Source organism: Diceros bicornis, chromosome 4 (assembly GCF_020826845.1).
Source record: "Diceros bicornis minor isolate mBicDic1 chromosome 4, mDicBic1.mat.cur, whole genome shotgun sequence".
Taxonomy (NCBI): Eukaryota; Metazoa; Chordata; class Mammalia; order Perissodactyla; family Rhinocerotidae; genus Diceros; species Diceros bicornis.
The window spans coordinates 71,950,556-71,973,791 of NC_080743.1; the positions used below are offsets into that span (position 1 = coordinate 71,950,556).

The 23,236-nt window shown below is 45.0% G+C and overlaps 1 protein-coding gene across 1 annotated transcript; it reads left to right on the top strand.

Moving 5' to 3' along the window:
* Positions 1–1,053: 1,053 nt before the first annotated feature.
* Positions 1,054–23,236, top strand: MGST3 (microsomal glutathione S-transferase 3). The gene is made up of 6 exons (XM_058539719.1): positions 1,054–1,151; positions 17,053–17,176; positions 18,401–18,474; positions 19,342–19,399; positions 21,640–21,712; positions 22,996–23,236. The coding sequence occupies exons 2-6, from the start codon at positions 17,060–17,062 to the stop codon at positions 23,130–23,132; spliced, it is 459 nt and encodes a 152-aa protein (XP_058395702.1). The 5' UTR covers positions 1,054–1,151; positions 17,053–17,059; the 3' UTR covers positions 23,133–23,236.

Sequence of the window (23,236 nt, forward strand, 5' to 3'; positions counted from 1 at the left end):
ATGAGTCTTCAATGGATTTCTAGATGTCTGGATAGACAACCCAATAAAAGAACAAAAACTCAGCCTAAAGCCTTCTAAGATCTAGAGTCCAACCTTTCCACACCTCGACTTGAAATTATTCGGCTCCCAAACACACTCTCTCATAGAGGGGAGAAGTACTCCACAGAAAAGACACGAGACGAGGCCCGGACGAGGCGACCCTTCACCCTTGGGAGGATGTCTGTGTCCAGAGGAAAGGGGCTCCTTCGGCTGAGTTGATAGCACCTAGAAGCAAATTCTAATCCTTTGGGCCCCACTCCGCCTGCAGGCCTCACTCAACATCTCCCCCTCGAGCACACCCCGGGGCTAGACACGAGGGCGTAAGCGCGGTTGTGTTCGCTACCAAAGGTCTGTGGGTTCCCAAGGCGGTGCCACCGTCCTGTTTCCGCAGAGAGAACTGCGAGGGTGGGACGAGGCGAGCCGGCGAGCAGGGAGCAGGGGCGAGGATGGGTGCGGCCACCACGCGGGCAGGGCTCGGTTCCAGTTCTCAGCAAAACTAACAATAATACTTATTAGTTAGGGAAACGTACAGGGCCTAACAACATCCCTAAGGCCTTCCACTTCGGGAGTGAATCCGAGACACTGACCAGCTCGTTCAACGCTAACTTGAAGCCGAAACGCACAGCCGCCACCCTAACGAAGCTGGGTGGGCGCGCTCCTACTTCCGCGCACGCGCCGTGCAAGCCTGTCCTCACGCCACCGCAGAGCGCAAGCTACGGTAGCTCTACTGGGGACAAATTACTAACGTGCTACCGTTCTGCAAACCCAATCCGAGATGTATGAACTGCCTGGGACAGTTTAGGAAGGCGGCCACGAAGGCATCTGCGGAAGGGAATAGCCGAATGGATTTGGCAGTGGGAGGGGCAACTCTATGGACAACCGGGAAAAAGAAGAATATTCACTCTCCGCCTCACAACTGAGAACCAAGAGCCGGCGCTCAGAGGGTGCGCCCCGGCACCGGGAGCCCCGCCTTGGGGGCGTGGTCTCGCGCTGCCCCAGGCGGGGGCGGGGCCTGCTCCGGGCCACGCTACGCCCATCCCGAGGCCAAGGGCGTAGCATCCGTACTTCGCTGCACGGCTGCGGTCTGCACCAGCCAAGCGAAGGTGATCCAGGTGAGTGCCGGCACCTGCGGGCAGCTGGGAGCGCCGGCCCTCGGGGGCACTTAAGCTCTTGCGCTGGGCATCGCCTGTATCTCTGCCATCTCGAGCTGAATAAGGACTCGCTCTCTCTCCTCCCTCTTGTCTGTAGATTTCTTTCTACCTTTCCAACCTCTTTGCCCTCCACTTGCCCTGCATCCTCTCCATGATGATGTGGGTTTGGAGCGACAAAGCCGGGCCAGCCTCGGTATCTGTAACTCAGGGTGATTCTCAAGGTCAACCCTTCCTCAGTTCCATCCTTTCTTCTCCTCCTCTCTCCAGGCTGTGCAGACCCGGGGCTCTTTCTTTCTGCCTCCTGGAGCCCACCCGACCTTGCCAACTGCAGCTCTGGTGCAGAGGATGGGCGGGCGGGGCACGGCGGGGCAGTTGGCTGTGCAGGCCTGATCGGTAACGCTGGTTTTTCAAGTGGCCTGCGAGCGCTGCGCCTGCTGCGGATGTGGGTGTGTTGCTAGGGATCTCCGGGGACAGTCTCCCAAGGAATTGTGTTTGTTTTCCTCCCGCCTCATAGAAACGTTTCCGTTTGTATTGGAACCTTTTTTTTTTTTTTTTTTCTTTGCTGGGAAAGATTCGCCCTGAGCTAACATCTGTTGCCAATCTTCCTCTCTTCCCCCACCCCCCTCCCCAAAGCCTCGCTACATAGTTGTATATTTTAATTGTAAGTCCGCTGCCATAGCATGGCTACTGACAGACGGATGGTGTGGTTCTGCGACGGGGAAGCGAACCCGGGGCGGGGAAGCGGAGCGTGCAGAACTTGAACCACTAGGCCATCAGGGCCGGCTCTGTCATGGAACATTTAAGGGGATCATTTCCTACCGCTGCCTTAGAGCAGGGAGACTCCGCAGAGGAGGAGGCAGAATCGTCGTTTATGGTTCTGCCTTAGATTTCAGAGAATGTCCCTCCTTATCTGGGGTCACAGCAGGGAGCCCCAGGGCCACAGCGGTGGGGCAGCTGCAGCGCGGTAGAAGGGGCTGGAGACTCTTTGGTGAGTCATTCCCTGAAGTTGTGGCTTCACGGGTTTACCAGCTACATTGTAGCTTAGGGGCCCAGTCAGTGTGGGAAAGGAGATAAAGGGAAAGCAGACAGGAGGGTGGGTAGGAAAGGAGCAACGGGGTTGGGGCTTTAATTCCCTAAGCAGAGCAAGGAAGTCCTGGAGGACGCACCCCTACTGCTCTGCAGGTGTATGGTTCGTTGAGAGTGCTGTGGACCTAGGCGTGGTCTTGCGGAATTTCCGCAGATTTTAGATTCCTCTGTGCGGGCAGCTGGAGCCAGGGCTTCTCTTGGGAAACCTGTAGATCACCGGGAGCCTGCAGTGTCTGGGAAACCTACAAGGTTATTGATCAGAGTTACAGACTATGTTTTAGTTCAATGAGAAAGTGTGCAAGAACTGCTAATTCATGCCTCCATACTTAATAGTGTGGCTTTTTCAAACTTTTAAATTTCAGTAATGAGAGCATAGTATCTGAATCAGGGGATCAAGAATGTCTGTTGTCACAGGAGTAATTTAATTGAGTTAAATAAAACTAACATCTAAAACTCAAACACCCCTGGGAAGACGTTCTGTTAAGCTTCCCTCCTGACACAATGTTACAGAAATAGAAAACTTTGTCAAGCAATTTTTTTTTTCCTGAACCAATGTTACTATATATAAAACAGATATACTAGTAGGGATACTGTGGCCAGCCATCGAAACTGCACTCCAGGGGCTTCCTTGGATTAAAGAACAAAACTGGAGAAGGGCCACCTTCCTCCTTATTTAGACTTCCTCTTGCTGGCCTAGAGTTCTGAGGCGACACTCATGAAATGGAACCTCCTAGCCTGGAGGATAGCAAAGAGACTGAACAAAAGAAGGACTTTTACCCCATTATCCAGAGAAATGCTGAAAAACCCCTGGAGCAATCTGGAATGAAGTGAGTGACAAATCAATCTGTCAAAAAGTGATTTAATGCCTACTGCACAGTTAGCTGTATTTAAATATATTGTTCCCTATACTTATATTTAAATATTCGGATCTATATTCAGAAAACCCTTGCCAACCACAATTGTCCATGAACCATTGAGCATTTTTCAAACAATGTTTGTTTAAAAGAATATACTACTACAGTTCATGTAACTGAATAGAGTAATACTACTTGTGAGTATACCATCCTCCTGGAAAAGGAAAATTTAGCAAATATCAGGTAGGTTACTGCTACGTAAGATAGAATTCCTGAGTTTCCTTCACTGTCTCTTATAGCGTCTACCTACCTATCTGTCTTTGTGGGGAGAAAAGCAGCAATGAGGAGCTGAGACAATTGTACTACCTTCCAAATACATTTGCAAATGCCTTTAAGAATTTCAGCATTTGGAATCAGAGGTCCCCCTGTTACCCTCTGAGTTCTTTCTAGAGTTGAGCTGTTCAGTAACTAGAACTTGGGTTCTAATATTTGGTGCCTTAGTTCACTCATTTTTTAATAAGTGATATTTTATTTCTACAGCCTAAGAAATGTGAATGATTGCAGCACAGCTTCATTCTAAGTATAGACAGGCAGGAAGAGTTAGACCCCTGTTTCAGGCAGGAGCCAGCAGCCTGGGCGGTTCCTTTGTTCAGAATGGCTGGTACCCTAGTTGGGACTCAGCAGCTGCTAAGAATTAATACCGTCTGCCCACATTTCTTGTGATGGAAAATCCAAGTGGTGTCAGTGTGACTCATTCAAGATTTTTTTTTTCCCTCTTCTGGAAGTTAGGGCTTAGTTTCCCTATGACCCTCGGTTCCTAACTACTGCCAATTAAGGGACAGGTTATGTGGAAATCATGATATGAAAATGAAGCGCCAATTTCTGTGTTGCTTTGCTCCTTGCAAACCTGTATACCTGAGACATTGGAAGACGTTGTTTTCTTCCTGTAATCTCTTCTCTTTTGTCATACTGCAGTGCTGATAGTCATTAAAAAAAAAATTCTTTTTGGACCTTTTCCAAGTTTTTTTTCTTCCAATTAGAAAGATCTCAGGCTTTGATCAGCTACAGACTTAGAGTTAATTATTAGCTTTCTGTTCTTGTTAATGTATTTTATGCTCAGGAGAGGCTCTGGGGAGGTGGAAAAGTTTCAAAAGAGGTCAGGTGTGGTTGACTTGCTCTCCAACCTCATTGAGACATAATTTAGCCAACGGTTGAGAGCATAGACTCTGGAGCCAGACTGCCTGGCTGTGTGTGAATCCAGGCTTTCTATCTGATAGCTCTGTGACCTTGGAAAGATTACTTAACCTCTCTGATCCTCAGTTTCATCATCTGCAAAATGGAAGTAATATAGGGATCCTGTGAGGATTTAAATGAGTTAATATTGGCAATAGTAAATAATATATGTGCTAATAACGGATATTATCAATAATAATTGATTTCTCCTACCACTCTTCCTCTAGTCTATATCACTACCCTTCAGACATACTGGTCTCCTTTCTCTTCTTTATATAAGTGAAGCTCTTTCCTGTCTCCATGCCTGTGTACTTGCTGCTTTCTCTACCTGTGTTCTCTCTCACGTCACTGTTCATGTCCTTCAGAGCCCTTATCTCAGTCTGTTACCTTGCTGGTTCATGGTTCTCCCATGTGGTCTCCCTCCATTCGACCATGTATTCTAGAGGGTCAGGCCCTTTCTTCTCAGTGGTTTTTTTTTTTTCCAATAATTTTTATTTATTTATTCTTTTCCCCCAAAGCCCCAGTAGATAGTTGTATGTCATAGCTGCACATCCTTCTAGTTGCTGTATGTGGGACGCGGCCTCAGTATGGCTGGAGAAGCGGTGCGTCGGTGCGCGCCCAGGATCCGAACCCGGGCCGCCAGCAGCAGAGCGTGCACACTTAACCGCTAAGCCACGGGCCGGCCCGCTTCTCAGTCTTGATCACCACTGTAGCCCTGCACCTCACGTAGTGCGTGGCATTTAGCAGGGGATAAATCAGGCAAGGTGTCATTCTGAGGCAATACTGAAGGAGGTGATAGGTGTGGACTTAAGGCAAGCATTCCATTGAGGTAAAATGGTTTCTCCTGCGTTGATGGCATCAGATCAGCTCCATTTAATGAGTTGTTATGAGACTGTCATTTTCTTCTGTGTCCCGTGGCTTCTCCCCCTTCTCTCCTCTGCCCTCTGGGGTTGGTGCCTTCAGACCATGGGAAATATCCTGCGGCCTGTCCCTGGGATCACATCTCCTGGGAGGTTCAGCTCCAGATGGTCCAGCATGGCCCAAGGCTTCTGGGTGAGGTGTCAACACATAAGGAACTCTCGTCCATAGAGCCTTTTGTATCATGAATCTGTTTGGGCAAGTTTGCCGTCACACCAGCAGGGGAACCTAGGGTTTGTTCTGTCTTGTTATAAATCTACTATTCTTAGATGACTGAAGAGCTGAATTACCAGTATTTCCCAGAGGAGATTCAGTTTCCTTCAGCCGTGTGTGTTTAGTGCCTTTTCACCCGTGAGTCAGACTCCAGAGAAGAAGAGAAGAGGTAGTTTGCTTATTTGGCCTTAACCGAGTTGATTTGTGTCAGGGCAGGCTGGTCCCACGTAACCCACTCAGGCATCATGCTGATCCTTCCTGCCCTGCTCCCAGCATCACGGTAATTTATTAATTGTTTTCAGCACTGATGGTTCACCAAAGCATTGGAATTAAAATATGTGGGAACTTGACTATTTTATACGACCAAGCTGTGGCTATTTAACTATAAAGCTGAATATATTTGGATTATAACACGTTTATCTCTTAAAGGGACAGATCTTCCATCCTCCTAACTTACAGTTAGCCTCCACTTTCCCAGTGTTCTGCCAGCAACATTGATGAGGAATTGAAGAATATGAGGTACTAGGAAAGATCCACTTTATGACCTGCCTCTGCTGTTTGTCTCTCTTGAGTTAATAACCAAGTCCTGGATAAATAATGGTATGCCTGTTCAACTAACTTTTCATTATTAGCCCTTGGAGAAATACCTACTGAACATGCAAAGCAATTGTGGGGAATAGTTATTCTTCCTTACCTGGGTTATTATTCTTTCTCTTAAATGTCTGTATTCTCTTTTTTAAATCTAGCTGTCGTTTGAAACTTTGACACTCAAACAGATTTTATCATCTGTTTAATGTAGAAGTGACCAGAACTGGCATTTTGAAAATGTAGGACAGGACCCAAAAAAATCCTGTGATTCTTCTTTTTTTCTTTCTCATTATGGAAACAGGGAATTAGTTTTGTGCTGCTTTCCTCCAGGTTCTTAAATTTCTCCATTGAGCTTTATATGGGCTCAGGAGGGTCAGCTGCCCTGCCTGGAGATAATTTTGAAGACTGCTCCTTTGTAGAAAATCTGGAGGCAGAAATGAGGCTGGGCAGCTACCTGGGGGTGCTTTAAGCAGGCTAAGGAAGCCCCCGGCACAATCTCAGAGCTTTCTCAACTACCTCCCAGTGTTGGGAACTCACAGAAGTCCATTTGATATAATCAAATCAGCCCTTTAAGTTACCATCCTTGTTACTCTCATGTACATTTACATGAGAGTAACATCCGTGTTACTCTCATGAAAATACTGGTTTTTGCCATGCAAAATAAGGGACCGTATATAAGGAAGATTGGATTAACAGCACAGGCAGCCAAATAAGGAATTTAATGAAACGGTATGGAATGGCTCCAAGTGGATCTGTGAGTGCTTTATCATTGTCCCATTCCTGGATGCATAAATAAAGACGCCGCTGAGAAATTGCAGTACAATTTGAGGAAAACAATCTTGCAAATGGAAGTAGGGGTTACCATTGCCCAGGCTTGCTTTTATTTGTTTGAGGGCGAAGAGAGAGCTGAAGGGTGAAATCCTCTCTCCCTTAAAAAATCTAATCGATTTTAATTTAGTAAAAGATAAATTGTCGTAACTTCATGGCTCAGAAGTAATAAATTATTTGAGGCAAGTGCCCGAATCCATAAAGCCTGCCTTTTGTTCCATTTGTGCAATGTTGATTGTGCCCCAGGGAATTTCTGTTGGCAGCCAAAAGGGACTTGAGTAAATAGTGAAGGAGATCTTTACCCTGGGAGTATTCCGTTGAATGTAGTTCAGGAAGTTTTCTGGGTAATCTTGTATAACTGGAGGAACCCTGCCCCAGTGAGATAAAGTAAGTGGTGGCAGAAGCAGGAATTGGAGGAAAGGTTAAGTGAAATGTATGCACTGGAGTAGTTATGTTTCCAGGAGAATCTGTCAGTAAAATCTCTAGAGTACCTGAGCCAAATATCATGACACTCCATGTTGCTAATTCAGGCTCTGGAATGGAACCTATCTTCCAGGGTGAGACCACCACTGCCTCTTTTAAGTCCAAGCTTGATCACTCCTAAAGTGAGACTTCGCAGAGGTGCCTTGAAGCTTTCTTAAAATCCACCGAGTGTCTACTCACTGGCTGCACTGAAGAGTTGTTTCCTCAAGTCCTGTTCCATCCTCCCATACTGTCCCACAGACCTCGAGGCCCCTGCTGGTGACCAGGGCATCATTGTTCTCTGAGGTCCTCCTAGAAACCCACCGTGGCCTGGGACTTTTTCCTGCCCCCATGTCCCATACCCCACATGCTTCAAAATACTTTTCCTAGTTTTCTTCCCCCGACCTGATATGTCCTCAAAAAATCACGTTTGGCTAGTAATAAATACTTTGATTAAAAAAGTTACAAATAGAAGTGCTGCTGTTTAAAAATATATGTTATAGAAATAATTCGGTTTCTAAAGTATTTTCAAAGGGGCCATCTATAAAAAACCCACAGCTAACATCATATTTAATGATGAAAGACTGAATGTTTCCCCCCTAAGATGGGGAACAAGGCAAGGATTTTTGCTCTTGCCACTTCTACTCAACATTGTATTGGCTCTAGCCAGGGTGATCAAGCAAGAAAAAGAAATAAAAGGCATCACATTGGAAAGGAAGAAATAAACTGTCTTTCTTTGCAGATGACATGATCCTGTGTGTAAAGTATTCCAAAGGTCTTGGACCCAGCTCTACCCTCACCTCAGCTCTTGTGCCCCACCTCTGTTCCTCTACCCCTGCTCTTGGAGTAGAAGCCGGAGTGTAGCTACTGTACTGCTCCCAAGCGGGAGCTTTGTGGAGGTGTTTCTCCTCATTGCTCTCAATGCTGGGGATGGAGTAATCTAACCGCTGGGTGACGGGCTAACCCAACAGAGTGGTGTAGTAGTGAAGAGCATGGACATGGGTGTCCATCTGCCTGCTTTCAGACGCCAGCTCTGCACTCACCAGCTGTGGGGCCTTAGACAACTTACTGAACTCCTTTTTTGCCTCAGTTTCCTCATCTGTAAAATGGGGATGATAATAGTAACTGCCACATAGGATTATTGTGGGCATTGAGCATTATTTATGTAAACTCTAAGACATGCCTGACATATAAGAAGCACTCTGTATGTACTAGGTCTTATATCAGGTGTTCCATATGTAGTGGTGATATTATTTCCCATTTTGCTATTTCTGCCAGATGGGATGAAAAATTCCATGAGTACTTAGTTGAAGGTCACATTGGATCCTTAAGTAGGCCTTTCATTTGAAGTCACATTGCTGATTGTTCAGAATTTGAGGAACACTTGATATTGGAAATGATCGTCTCAAGAGTTCACCCTGTTGCGTAATGAGCATCACTTTTGAAGGAGGAAAAGCCTTATATTCTGACTCATTTGATTGGTGGGAAAATCTGATTTGGTGAGTGACCGTGACCATGAAGAGAGATCTGGGAATCCAGTGGCTGTCGCAGGTTAGGCTCACAAGCTAAAGTTTCAGAAGATACTGAGCTATCTTACCTACCTGTTTTGTTTTGTTTTGTTTGAGCCCTCTATTAAAGCTGAAGGAAGAAACCAGTCTCCTGGTCGGCACACCCTCCGTGTGTAATTGTGAAGGGCTTAGCCGGGGCCGGTTCTGCACAACAGCCTCCTCTCTCATCAGCCTCCTTGTGTTTTTGGGGTGCTACAGGAGAAGGGGCTCCTCGGGAGCTTCTAAGGATATTGGTAGAATGTGGATCGCCAAGACAAAACTATGACTGTGGTTTTTAGATGGGCTAAAATCAACACCCCCTGAAGATTTTCTTTTTGCCTGGAACTGTGGTTCTTAAAATGCAGTCCCTGACCCCGCATCATCAGCATCACCTAGGAACTTGTTAGAAATGCAAATTCTGGGCCAGCCCCGTGGCTTAGCGGTTCAGTGTGCGCACGCTCCGCTGCTGGCGGCCCGGGTTCGGAACCCCGGGCGCGCACTGACGCACCGCTTCTCCGGCCATGCTGAGGCCGCGTCCCACATACAGCAACTAGAAGGAGGAGCAACTATGACGTAACAACTACTGGGGCTTTGGGGGGGACAAAAAGGAGGAGGATTGGCAGTAGATGTTAGCTCAGAGCCGGTCTTCCTCAGCGAAAAAAAAAAGAGGATTAGCATGGATGTTAGTTAGCTCAGGGTTGATCTTCCTCACACACACACACAAAAATGCAAATTCTCAGGCCCCACTTAAGACCCACTGGATCAGAAATTCTCAGGGGGTAGGGTGTGTTTTAACAAATACTCCTGGTAATTTTGGTGCTGCTGATGTTTGAGAACCGGTGACCTAGAACATAGAACAGCAGCGCTCAACTGAGCTTCTGTCTTCATCAAGTTACTATAACAAATATAAGTAGGAGACATGTTCTCTGTCCCCAAAGAGCACGCAGCCCATTTGGAGATTCATATTACTATTTCATTAATCAGAGTTCAAGTGCATGTTATAAAAGCTAACTGATCAGTGTGAAACAAGTGTGCAAACATTCAAAGGCAGAGCCTGTGGCCCGTGTGGATTTAGTCAGGACTAAAGGCTCCAGGGAGGAAGGGGTAGGACTTACACTGGGCCATCCTGGCAGGCTGGGACAATGTGAGCACAGTTAGGAAGTAGAACTGCCTGACACACGTTAACTCACAGCCCACTTATTTCTTAACCCTCAACACATGGGCTTCTACCTTCTACCATTCTCCAAAACCTGGCTGTCAGAGGGTCCCCCTCACCAAAGCCAAGAGCATATTCTTAGTCTGATCATGCATCTTGGCAAAGGTGTCCACTTCTTCCTTTTCAGAACTCTTTCTTCCTTACATTAGGGTCTGGACTGCTCCTGGTCCCTTCATACCTTGTAAGCTCTTTCCATGTATAAGAGTTGAATGCACGCAGAGGGCTTTCTTGGTTAGTGATGGTGCACATTTGCTTGGTCACACACCTTTCCCTTTGGGAGTGATGCTGCTTCTGCTAACACTTAACCACACCTTTTCCTCCTCTCTGCCTCTCATCTTAGTGCCTGGAGGGAGAAGCAGGAAGTGTTGACTATATTGCCTGTATAGTCCCTCTTGTAATCTGGATCTGTCCTCTCTAACCTTGTCTCCTACTGTTCCCACCATTTGCTGTGGTCCAGCCACACAGACTGCCTTTCTGTCCCTGGAATGTACCAGGCTTTTCCTCACCTAGAGCCTTTGCACTTGCTGTTCCCTCTGATTTGAATGTTCTTTTCCCCAGAGTGTTGTGTGGCTGTTTCTTCCACATTCATGTGTCATTGCAAATGCTGCCGCAGCAAAGAGACCTTCCCAGGTGCTCCTGCTAGAGTAGCCCCCACCCGTTCCCTCTACACCATTCCTGGTCTGTCCTCCAGAACAGTTAACATTCTCTCAGGTGGATTTTTGTTTGCAGGGTTGATGTCAGTCTTCTGTCATCATGAGAATGTCAGCACCTTGAGGGCAGGGACCTCATCTTGTTCACTGCTGTATCCCACCCCACTCTCCCACCTCAGCAGTGCCTGGCAGATAGTAAGCACTTTATATACTGTGGTCAAATAAATGGATTAAGTGTTCTTAGACTCATTATGCTAGCCAAGCAAAGAAACTAACTCCCTTTGGAAAACTCCCAGCCTTTTGCCAAATTTGAATCTGTTTTAAGCAGTATCAGAACTAATTTCTAAGTCAGAGCACATTATTGATTTGTAGAAAAATTAATATCTCCTTATTTAGGAAGTATTACAGATGTGGACACATATGTACACTTACCAGTATTTACAATATGTCTTTGTATTTGGACCAACATTTATGAAGTATTCATCAGATGCTTGTCTGATTTATCTCATTGAATTCCTCAAACATCCTGTGAAGTAAGTAGTTCGTTATTTTCCCCATTTCATAGAGACATTAGACAGTACTCCCAGGCTCACAGAGGCAGTGTGTGAACACAGGTCTCTCTGACTCCAGAATTCCCGCCATCTGTACTTGCATGGATTTTCCCATAGGAAAAGACGAATCATAAAACAGTACTCAGTTCTGCTAGGAGTAAAAACATTTCCAAAAGGATCTCTCTTCTCAAATAAGTGACAAGGATTTTCTAATTAAAAAAAAAGCTAGTTTCTTTTGAACCTTCAATTTAATGTTCTCTCAACTGAACTTCTTTGACTCAAGACTGCCAGGAAACAGTTAACTAGGAGCATATACCTATACAATTTCCTAATAAGGGAGGAGAGAACAGAAACACTTGTGTCCTGTTTCTGCCTTTCCTTAACCCACTTAGTTTCATTTTTGTGGGACTTTTTTTGTACCCAGTTTCTGATCATTGCCATGAAGGGAAAAATCTGGAATTGGGTATCTGTTTACTTATTTGCCTGCTTCTCTCACTAGAACATGAGCTTCGCAAGGGCAGGGACCAAAGTCTGGGCTGTTCCCCTCTTCATCTCTGGCTGCGATGAGAGTTTGAATGACCGTAGTTTGCTGATTTCCATAGTCAGCACTAGAAACCTGCTTCCTCCTGAATAGTCCTGCTTTTCAGATAATATATTTTAACATGGATGGCTACTAAGAGTTCAGAAAAGGATGAGAATATATGTAGTTCTAAGCTTTCTTTGCCATTTTAAAATGCTAATTCTAAACTATAAGTTCTTAAATGTATTTCATTATCATTTATTCAAACATCCCCTTTTATAGTTGGATAGGGCAAAGATAGTTAACAGAACATTAACATACATAGTATTGCTTGATCTATAACATTATCAGCTACTTACTGTGTATCAGGCATCATGATGGGTGTTAATAGACAGTGCCTCCATTTAATCCTCACAATGACCGTAGGGGTAGGGTAGGTGCCATTGTTGGCTCCATTTAACAGATGCGGAAACTGAAAGACATTGAGTAATTTTCTCAAGGACACGCAGCTAGGAAGTATGAGAACCAGGTATGGAACTCAGACAATTCGATTCCAAACTGTACTCTTAACTGCAGAGCTGTCTCGGGTCCTGCACATAGTGATAAGTGTCAGGGTTCCCGCTAGCGGTCAGGTCTGATTCTTTGGTCCCATCCCTACATACTGCCTGTTCCTGTCTTCTCAATTGCTCGTCATTGTCAGGCCACTTTTTACGTAACTTTTTTTGATATGTATTTTCTCATTTTGGAAATTATAGAAAAATACAAAGGAAAATCTATGATTCAGCCATCTAGAAATAACTATGCTTATGATTTTCATATTTTCTTCTTTAATTTTTTTCTCTTGTTGAGAAAACTAAGATGATATTGCATATACACTTTTTGTTTTCTTTTTTCTTCACCTAACATGCTATATATTAAGCCTGTTTCAACATCTTTACCTTTTATACACGTCATTTTTAATGGTTACATAGTATTCTATTTTATGAGTATACAATTTACTTAATTAGTCCTCTTTGCTTGGACATCTCTACCATTTCTGGTGTTGCTATTATAAATAGTGCTGAAGTGGATGTCTTTGAACCAAATCTGTTCGCATTTCTGATTATTACCTTAGGATAAATTCCCGGTAGAATTAATGAGCCAAAAAGTGTGAACAATGTAAAGAATATTACCTGTTCCCAGGCTGTTCTCCACATGGTTCTATTTTACACTTCCCCCAGCAGTGTGTAATAGTGCCAACTAGGTACTTTTAAATATGTACCTAAGTAAATTTGTATTTATACAAATCATAAATTTTAATATCTACAGCTGGTATGTGACTAACCTTGAAAACTGCATGGTGATTAACAAATGTGTCATACAACAAAGTGAGTTGCAAAGTTATCTACACCTGTATTTGAAAAGTTCAGCTCTGAAAGGACAGTTGGAGTGTGTGCTGTATGTCTAGTACCATGTAGAAGACAAAGTCTAGGGTAGAGTTCCTACCTGCAAAAACCTTATCTTGTTGGGTCAATAAAAGGGTTGCTGGTGACACAGAGCAGGTATGTAATCAGCAAAATTTGGTGTGCAGCCTGAATGAGTGATCACGCCACAGAGAGGTTATGTGCCAGTTATCAGCTTCTCCAGCCTGTGCCCTAGAAACTGTCTGCTAGCTCCGGGGCTGGCACAGCCTTGACTGTGGCTGTGGCTGCCTGAGGTGCGGCCCCTGTGAACTGAGCTGCCTCCCTTTTCCAAGTGCATGCACCTGCACCCGAACCCACGAAGGCCCATCTCTAAGGGCTGGGAGCATCCATCTCTTTGCCGAGGATTCCTCAGAAAATAAGGTTTCAGCAAATGACAGAGTCTGTTTTTGAACCCTGAGTGAATTAAGCTGATTCTTTCCTTAAAGGACAAGCCTTACCATTTTCAGTCCCTACTGGATTTATGTTTTCAGATCTGTATTCTGATCTCCTCTTTCTCAAGTAATCCATACATCCAGTTGCTTCCATGGTTTCAATAGATACTTTTGAGGGAAAAAAAGGAAACTGAAATTGGTTAGGCGCATACTTTATGCCAAGTACTGGGCCAGGTGACGAACATCATCTCAGTTGGAGGAGTCATTCCTGAAAACCACCTGGACTTGCAGCTTGCTTCATTTATTCCACAGGTAGCTCTAAGCACACTCTGTGCTTGACATGGAGGATGCCAGGCAAACACAGTCCCTCCCTCATGGGAGCTTAGCAGCTGATGTAATTGGCTGCTCTCTCTGCTTTCTCCCTGATCACACCAGCTAGGGAGTGCTGGCCGAGATGGTGTATGAAGCAGGACTCCTCAGCTGGTGGGAGTGCAAGGAGGTGTCAGGGAGGGCTGTCCAGGCTTTGTTCCTGCCCCTATGCAGGTGTGTCCACCCTGCTCCTGCAGGGAGAGCCTCAGGGAAGGCAGGCACCCTCCCCCTGGCCCCAGAACTCTTGCTGATTGTGCAGTCCTTTGCAAACCACCAACTCCAGCGTCAGACTTTGATCCCCCTTACTGTAGTTTCTCTGCCCTTCACGGGCACTTATGCTTCCTGGCTCTGCTTGCCCCACCCAGATTCCTTTTCCCTCAGTAGTTATCACCTTAGCAAAGTGTGCGGAGAGTGACTTTCACTAGGTGTGAGTGCCTAATGGGTTTAACCTCCCAGATTGCGTTTATACTTTGGAAGAGGAGCTCAGTAGTAAGACCTAATTTCTAACGGTAGATTTTTGAGCAGTTGCTTTTGAGTGTTCGTTGCCTGCAATAGAAACATCTACTCAAGAGACACTTCTTTGTCTTGCCACTCTGCTTCTCCTACCCCAAGACCTTATCAGAAAAACAGAGGTCAATGACTAAGCCACCAAATTCTAATGTCTTACCTGGGCTAGTTGGAGTATTTGGGGAGGAATTCTAAAATCAGCTCTGGTCTTAGCTCTGCCTTCATCTAGCTGAAGTTAATCATTTCTTTATCTGTAAAATGGAGGTAATGGGATATTGTGAAGATTAGAAGTGCTGAAAAGTGCTGTGTAAGCACACGGTGGCCCCACGCTGCCAGGGAGCCGGCATCTGGTCCAAAAATGAGGGTCGGGAAGCAGACTCTCGACTTGCAAACTTTGACCTCAACCGAATATGCTTAATTCTATTGTCCTTAAGCAGGCAGCTGACAGAGTTAGACACAGCTTCATTTTAAATGGGCTATTTGGCCCAAATTTGTTAAATTCCAAGGATATCAGGTAGGTTGGAAAGCTTAGTCATTTATTTTCAAAGATGTGTTCAAAATTCACTCGTTATTTTTGTTTTAATAACTATTACTGAAGCTTCCTCCCCGAGCTGATTTTCTAAACTTGGGAAATGGCTAACTCTAGAAGAGAATGAGGGCAGGGAAGTTTGGAGGGCAGCCAAAGACTCCTTGCTCTCTTGAGGCCTCACAAGATGGCCCGGGAGATGTTGCCCAGGAAATAATTCGGTGTTGAGTCATGGAGGTGGCCCTTTGCAGTGTAGCCCCCATCCGGGAGGAGGGGCAGGTGGGCAAGCAGCTCAGGGTGGAGAATGTACAAGGGGAAAACTGGTGAGTATCCTTGTGAACCATGGTGGGGGAGGGGGGAGATTTTTAGGATTTTGGCCCCAAATGTTATTTTTCAGACCTAAGGAAAACTTTTACTTTTAAAGAACTGAGCTGCTTGCACACCCCCAATTCCACACTGAGAAAGATGCTGTGATCCTGATGTCAGCTCAGCTCTAAATTTTCTCTAGAAAACACGGATATGACCATCTTGTTGGGTTGTGTCTGAGGATGACTAGAAACCTTTTGGAGCAAGGTAACCCTCCCTGGCTTACAGGAGAGATTGCAGCTAGATAGTTATGAGGGATAGAAATTGTAAACTGAATGCAGAACACACACAGGAGCTGCTGGCCTGTGTAGTCCTTGCTCACGATGGGCCAGTGGCTTGGGCTCTCTTGAAGCATCATCCTGCCGTCCTCTCACCCTCCTTCTGTCTGATCAAGGCTCAGAGAGGTTGGAGGGGCAGCACTAATTTACCTTGAGATTATTAGGGCTTCCTCCCACCTGCCAAGGTTTCTTCTCCTTGATGCCCAGTCTGTTTCTTTCCTTCTCTCTTATTTCCTTCTTGGGCAGGACAAGAGCTAAAATAGCTGAAATTGCTCAACACTGAAAAATGCTGAGATCAGCTTTTTCTCCAAACATTTATTATGAAATTTTTTGAACATATAGAAAAGTTGAAAGAACTGTACATTGAACATCCATATAGCTACCACCTAGATTCTGTAATTAACATTTTGCTATATTGGTTTATATCATTTTTGATACATTTCAAAATAAGTTGCAGACATCAGAACAGGTCATGGGGCTTGTTTTGAACTGATGAGTTAATGAACAACTCGGGTCCCCAGGAACTGCCCAAAACTGTCTGTCTTGGCAGCGTGACAGGCTCAAGAGCCATGCCCTGCTTTCAGAGCACTAGAACTGGGCCTTTCCCAGCTGTGTATTCCTGCTGCTATACCAGCACACCCCCAGGGTCCAAGAAAGGCCCCAAGGTTCCTGCCCTCAGTGTCCTCCACATATAAAGTAGGGGAAGATGGGCACGGATGTTAGCCTGGGGCCAGTCTTCCTCAGCAAAAAGAGAAGGATTGGCAACAGATGTTAGCTCAGGGCTAATCTTCCTTATCAAAAAGAAAAAAAACAAAACAAAACAGACATACAAACAAACAAAAAAAGCTTGGAATCATTGTGTACTTACTGTTTTATATCCTGTTTCTTTCTTTCTCCCTCTCTTTTTTTTTTGTAATTTAATATGTCCTTTAGCATTTTGCCACGTTAAATATTTTTTCAAAAATGTGGTTTTTAGTGGCTGTATCATTCTATAGCAATGACTACTGCAATGGGATAGATAAATCTCGTGAATATAATGTTGATCACAAGAACAGAACCCAGGCACAAAAGAGAACCTATGATATGATCGTGTGCTTTTTTGTGTGTATATCTCATACTTGAATAATTTTTAAATTCTGTTGTGTGATATTTAGTAATATCTCTAACTGCCTCTTAGACACATCAGATGTACTCACACCTCTTTTTCATCTGCAGGGAGACCTTTGCCGATAACAAAGCATCGTGCTCCTTCAGGCCTCCTACAGTGCAGTGCCCACAGTGCCGGGCGGCATCCTAATGTGTTCTTTCTTCCACAGAGCCAAGATGGCCGTCCTCTCCAAGGAATATGGTTTCGTGATTCTGACTGGTGCTGCCAGCTTCATCATGGTAACTCATCTAGCCATCAACGTGTCCAAGGCCCGTAAGAAGTACAAAGTGGAGGTGAGTGGGAACATAGCCCGTGCTTTTGTAGGCTTGTCCGGGGGCAAGAACTTGTTTTCAGTCGTGCAAGGAGAGGTGAGAAGCCAGTGGTCAGAGGTGGCAGTTTCAAGACTGCACCCATTAGAAATTCTGCCCCTTTCTGGCCAGAGGAAGGTAAGAAAATGGGCCCCCACTGGGGAGCAGTTTCCATCTTGTTTTACTTTGTCTCCTCTGTAGAAAGACCAGGGGTGCTGCAGTTAGAACAATGTGCTTTTGCCTGGAGCTATTTGCTAGGAAGAGTGTTATTTTCTAAAGAGGGTTAAATGGCAACAGTGTTTCCTGGTGTGCCACTTTGAAAATGATGTCTTAGGTGATTTTCCTGTTTCCCAAGTAGAGAAGAAATACGTGATGCAGAGGTCAGCCTGGGCTTAGACATGACACGTAGGCAGAAGGTCTTTTAATGCTTCCTTGAGTGCTTACTGATCTAGAAGGGGTAATTACTGAAGTCGTCCCTGGTGAGCAATTTTATATATCTATTTCTGTGTAGCAACTTCTGTGTACACCTGTGTAGTAGAGCTTCTTTTAAAGTTTTCATACCTCATTTCTGTTTCTTTTGTTTTATTGCTGAGGAAGATCTGCCCTAAGCTAACATCTGTGCCAGTCTTCCTCTGTTTTGTATGTGGGACACCACTACAGCAGCGCCACTGATGAGTGGTGTATGTCTGCACCCGGGAACTGAACCCAAGCCGCCAAAGCGGAGTACACCAAACTTAACCACTAGGCCACAGGGCTGGCCCCTAGTTTCTGTCTTTTTAATAGACACATCCATTAAAATTCTCATATACTCCATTTCTGTTCCCCCATGAAGGGAAATCTTAAAAGGATGTGGTATTTGATGACCCTTGAGAAGGAGCTGTTTCCCTATGATATCTGTAATGCATCTGAAAGCCACCAGCGATGGCATAACATCAGTGAAAAGCACTGAGTTGAGCTCGAGCTGCCTCTATCCCCTGTGCAGCTACAGCTCAGACGTACATTCTCATTACTGGATGTTAATAGAAATAGATTGAATCTGCCTCTGAGAATTGAGACCCTTGTCACTGCAAATATTTAAGCAGAAATTGATCATCTCGCAAGGGTACAACAGAAGATGCTATGGGATCGATTACCTTTAAGGTTGATTTTAACTCTCAATAGTGAATGCTACTCTTCACCACTTGATCAACATGCATTTGGTTTTCACAGTATCCTACCATGTACAGCACGGACCCTGAAAATGGGCACCTCTTCAACTGCATTCAGCGAGCCCACCAGAACACGTGAGTGTCGGCCCTACTGGGCACCAGGGGCATCTTCAGGGGGTGGGATTCTTTTTTTTTTCTTTTCTTTTCTTTTTTTGGTGAGGAAGATTAGCCCTGAGCTAATATCTGTTGCCAATCCTCCTCTTTTTGCTGAGGAAGATTGGCCCTGGGCTAACATCTATGCCCATTTTCCTCTATTTTATATGTGGGACGCCTGCCACAGCATGGCTTGATAAGCGGTGCATAGGTCCGTGCCCAGGATCTGAACCTGTGAACCCCAGGCCACCGAAGGGGAGTGTGTGGACTTAACCACTGCGCCATTGGGCCAGCTCCCTGAGGGGGTGGATTTCTGTCCAACACCTCAGACTTTGGTTCTTTGTTTCTGACTAATCGCGATGATGACAATTATGATACGTTAAAAGTATCATAGAAAATATGTATGTGAAAAGATTGAATATTAAGCAAAATTAAGAGTTGTTAGAATGGTGGGATTCTGGATAATCTTTTCTCAGATGTCTTTAATGTTGCATTACCCTTCCACAATATGTGCAGCACGGCCCATCAAAATTGATACTGAGTCTCCCAGCCCTAGGGACGGAGAGGCTTTGACCTCTGTGGGGAAATCAACTCTAATTCGCCAAGACCTTTCTCCTCGGTTGGTTAGATTTGAGGTCTTTTCCTCATTGTGTTCTGAGTTACCTCTAATCCCAAACAGAGCAAAAGAGGGTGGATCTTAGTGGCTGGGTTTTCCTCATCCAGTCAATGTTTATTTTTACTTTCAAGTTTACAACTTGGCGAATAAGAATATAAAGGGCTCTTCATTTTACATAGACATACTCAAATGGGGGCACTTTTTTTAAAAAAGTGTCTTTCTGTCTATTCCAGGTTGGAAGTGTATCCTCCCTTCTTATTTTTTCTAGCAGTTGGAGGTGTTTACCACCCGGTAAGTTTTTGCAGGGGAGTTTCATCTATTTGGCTTTAGTTCACTGAGCTATCAGAGAGGGAAGAAGGAAATGAACATTTAATAACATCTTCAATGTCTACTACCATGTGTTTCAAAGAATTTCATTCAGTTACTTCTTACAGAGTTCTTTAAAGTAGGTAGAATTTTCCTCCTTTCTTACAGATAGAGGGAAACCTCTTGGATACTATGTAACTTTCACAAGGTCAAATAGCTACAGAGTAGAAGAATCAGAATTTGAACCCAGGGCTGTCTAATTCTACAAGGTTCACGTCCATTAGGGTTTCCTTTGCCATATTCACTCATTCACGCAAAAAACATTTACTGGTCACCTGAGGTTACAACAGTAAACAAAACAGGCAAAGACGCCTGGTTTCAGGGAGCTGACTTTTAGTTGGGGTCACAGACAAAACCAACCTGAGTGCATTAGGTGGTACTTTAGAAGGCAATGCGTGCTACCTAGGGGAACAAGGCAGGGGAGGTAGGAAGGGAGTTCTAGAGCGGGGAGACACCTGTGAGTCGGAGGGTCAGGGAGGAGGGCCTTGCTGAGGAGGTGATAATACAGCAAAACTTAGAAGCTGAGGGAGCGGGTCTCTGGACATCTTCCAGGCAGAAGAGTGAGGGTGAGGCCTTGAGGCAGGAGCTGCCTGGTTGGTTTGGTGAACAGTGAGAAGGGCAGTGCAGCTTCAGTGGGAGCAGGAGCTGAGGGCAGAGCAGGAAGAGGACAGACCACAGGGCCGTGTAGGCCATTATAGCCCTTGTGGGCCTAGATTCGGTCTACACTATACCTTATCTAAATAAAGCAAGTTTATCTAAATTTGATTAGTTGCCATTTGGGTCTTGCCTTGGACAGAAAGCATTTCCTTTTCAGGGGCCAGACTTTCCCTTAATTGAGTTCTGACCATGGGGCTGGCACTTCACATTTCTGCTTCTAAGCCTTTCATAAGCCTCTGGTCTGTACCTGAATGGCCTGTGCTTTTGTTATCAGCTGTCAGAATGGCACGTCTATAGTTCATGACCTTGAAGACTTGTATTTTTTCAAAGAAACATCTGCTGATCTCTTAGAGAAGGTATTTCTTTCTTGTGCCTCTAAAGAGCCCCAATCCTAGCAAGTGACTAGACTAGCTGGTGTCTCTAGATTAGGCTTCACCTGCTGTCTCCCCCCCATCCTCTTTCCTGTCCCACTTCCCTAGATCCCATTCCTTGTGCTTAGTTCTTAAAAGTACTCTAAGAACCACCCTGAGGACAAACACATAATATTGTTCCTAGGTTGATGGTAATCATGTAACGTTACAGTAAAGAATGGCCTGGCAGAGACTACAGAACATGTAGATAGTGACTTATGGACCTGGGGATTTTATTTTTGGTTGTTTCATGCACTGATATTTAACTTTACCCAAAATCAACTAAACAAGCAGAAAAATATCCTAAGGTAGTAACCTTCCCCCCACTGATGCCACTACTAAGTTGGAAAGGCACTTGGGGACAGTGACGTGTAATGTATCATGTTCTCACACACCCTCTTTCTTTATTCTTCTCCCCTGACTCCTTTTGACCAAATGGCTTACCCAGGATGACACCCAAATAGAAGGATTTTTCATCTTGCATAAGTTATTACTCTCTCTTCTCTAGGGTGTTGGGAACGGGGAGACTTCCCCTCAAGACCGCATATTCTGGGGTTCAAAACATGACACTCTCTCCCCACTTTTTCTAGTGGAGCCCCACACCTGTGTGCGGGCCGCAGCACAGCCTGCTCAGAGCCCCTTCCCGTGGGGAACCTCATTGAGACAACGCAGCACACAGCAGCAGGAGTTCACAGTCCGTCTCCTGTTCAGAGGCCCATTGAGACAACACGGCTTCTCCTCTAGTCTTAACTTTCTCTGTTTCCTCTTCTGGCTTACCCTTCCACCCCCAGGCCTGCCTCTCCTCTTGTGTAGCACGTTGAGTTCCCCAGGGCAAGCTGGGAGGTTCCTTCCCTCCCACCTAGGAGAAAGCCAGCACTCACCTTCCAGGTTAATGAGCAGTTCATAAAGACTCACAGATCTTTAATTTTCCAGACTGAAACAAATAACTTAATTCTACCCTAACTTTGGTGAGGAGTATTATACCATATCCATGAAATTAGTAACTTTTTGTTAAAACATTGGGTAATCAACCCTAGATGTTCATAAAGATTTGCCTGTTTCTTTAATGCAAATACTAACCTAGCCCTTTTATTTTAGCGTATAGTTTCTGGCTTGGGCTGGGCCTGGATTATTGGACGAGTTCTTTATGCTTACGGCTATTACACAGGAGGTAAGTGCATGTTGACATCTGCCAAGGAAACAGATTTAAAATCTGATGCTACTACATTTTTCTTCTTAGCAGGGCTTTAAGAAAAGGGGAAGTAACTTGATATTTAGGTGAAAGGTCTGTTGTCTTCTTTCTCTTTACTAACATTTGAATAGTAACAAAACTTACTTATTTTTTTTTGGTGAGGAAGATTCGCTCTGAACTAACATCTGTTGCGCATCTTCCTCTTTTTTTGCTTGAGGAAGATTAGCCCTGAGCTAACATCTGTGCCAGTCTTCCTCTATTTTGTATGTGGGTTGCCACCACATAATGGCTTGATGAGTAGGTCCTCACCCAAGATCCAAATCCTCGAACCTGGGCCACCGAAGCGGAGCACACCAGACTTAACCACTACGCCATGGGGCCAGCCCCAACAAAACTTATTTGTTTATTTTTTTGTGTGAGGAAGATCAGCCCTGAGCTAACATCCATGCTAATCCTCCTCTTTTTGCTGAGGAAGACTGGCCCTGAGCTAACATCTATTGCCAATCCTCCTCCTCTTCTTTCCCCTTTTCTCCCCAAAGCCCCAGTAGACAGTTGTATGTCATAGCTGCACATCCTTCTAGTTGCTGTATGTGGGACGCGGCCTCAGCATGGCCGGAGAAGCAGTGCGTCGGTGCGCGCCCGGGATCCGAACCCGGGCCGCCAGTAGCAGAGCTCGCGCACTCAACCACTAAGCCAGGGCCCCAAAACTTATTTTTATTGAGCATTTTCTGTGTGTCAGTTGCTGTTCTAAGAACTCTGCACATGCTCTTCCACCGTACAACAATCCTATGATAATAGATAATATTATCCTATTTTATAGATGAGGAAACTGAGGCTTGGAAAGATGAGGGCTCCAGGTCACAGAGCTACTAAGTGTAAGCTGTGAGCCAGGATTCCACCCTGGGCAGTCTGACTCTGGAGCCCCTGCTCCTAATGCCACTATAAATAGTGGGCCCGAGAGAGAAGGGGGAAAAAGACATTGGGGGCTGTACTTACTTCTTTGAAGAGAAGGAAACACTCCCAAAGGTCCTGGAGCAAAATTGCTTTAATTATTACCCTATAATTTTTTTAAGGTCCAAGCAATGCTGTGACACATTACTTTGCATGCAGTATCTGACATACTGACAGCTTTAGGCTAAAGAGTTGGTTGACCTCTTAAGACGAGATAAGGACCCCATGCCTTGATAGAATGGCTCATGGATGTTGAAAGCTTTGTCATTCTGGAGCATCCCAGGTAACTTCTGTTTTTTCTTCTTTTTCAGAACCCAGAAAGCGGGCTCGGGGAGCCCTGAGTTTCATTGCCCTCATTGGCCTGATGGGCACCACTGTGTTCTGTGGCTTCCAGCATCTTGGTTGGGTTAATCCTGGCTTGGGCCAAGGGTCCAAAAGCTGCCATTAAAAAATGATAGGATATTTAAAAACTCTCATTCATTTTGAGTGACTTACTTTTATTTCCAGTTATATTTTTTTTCTAGATATAATAAAAACTTATCTGGCATCAGC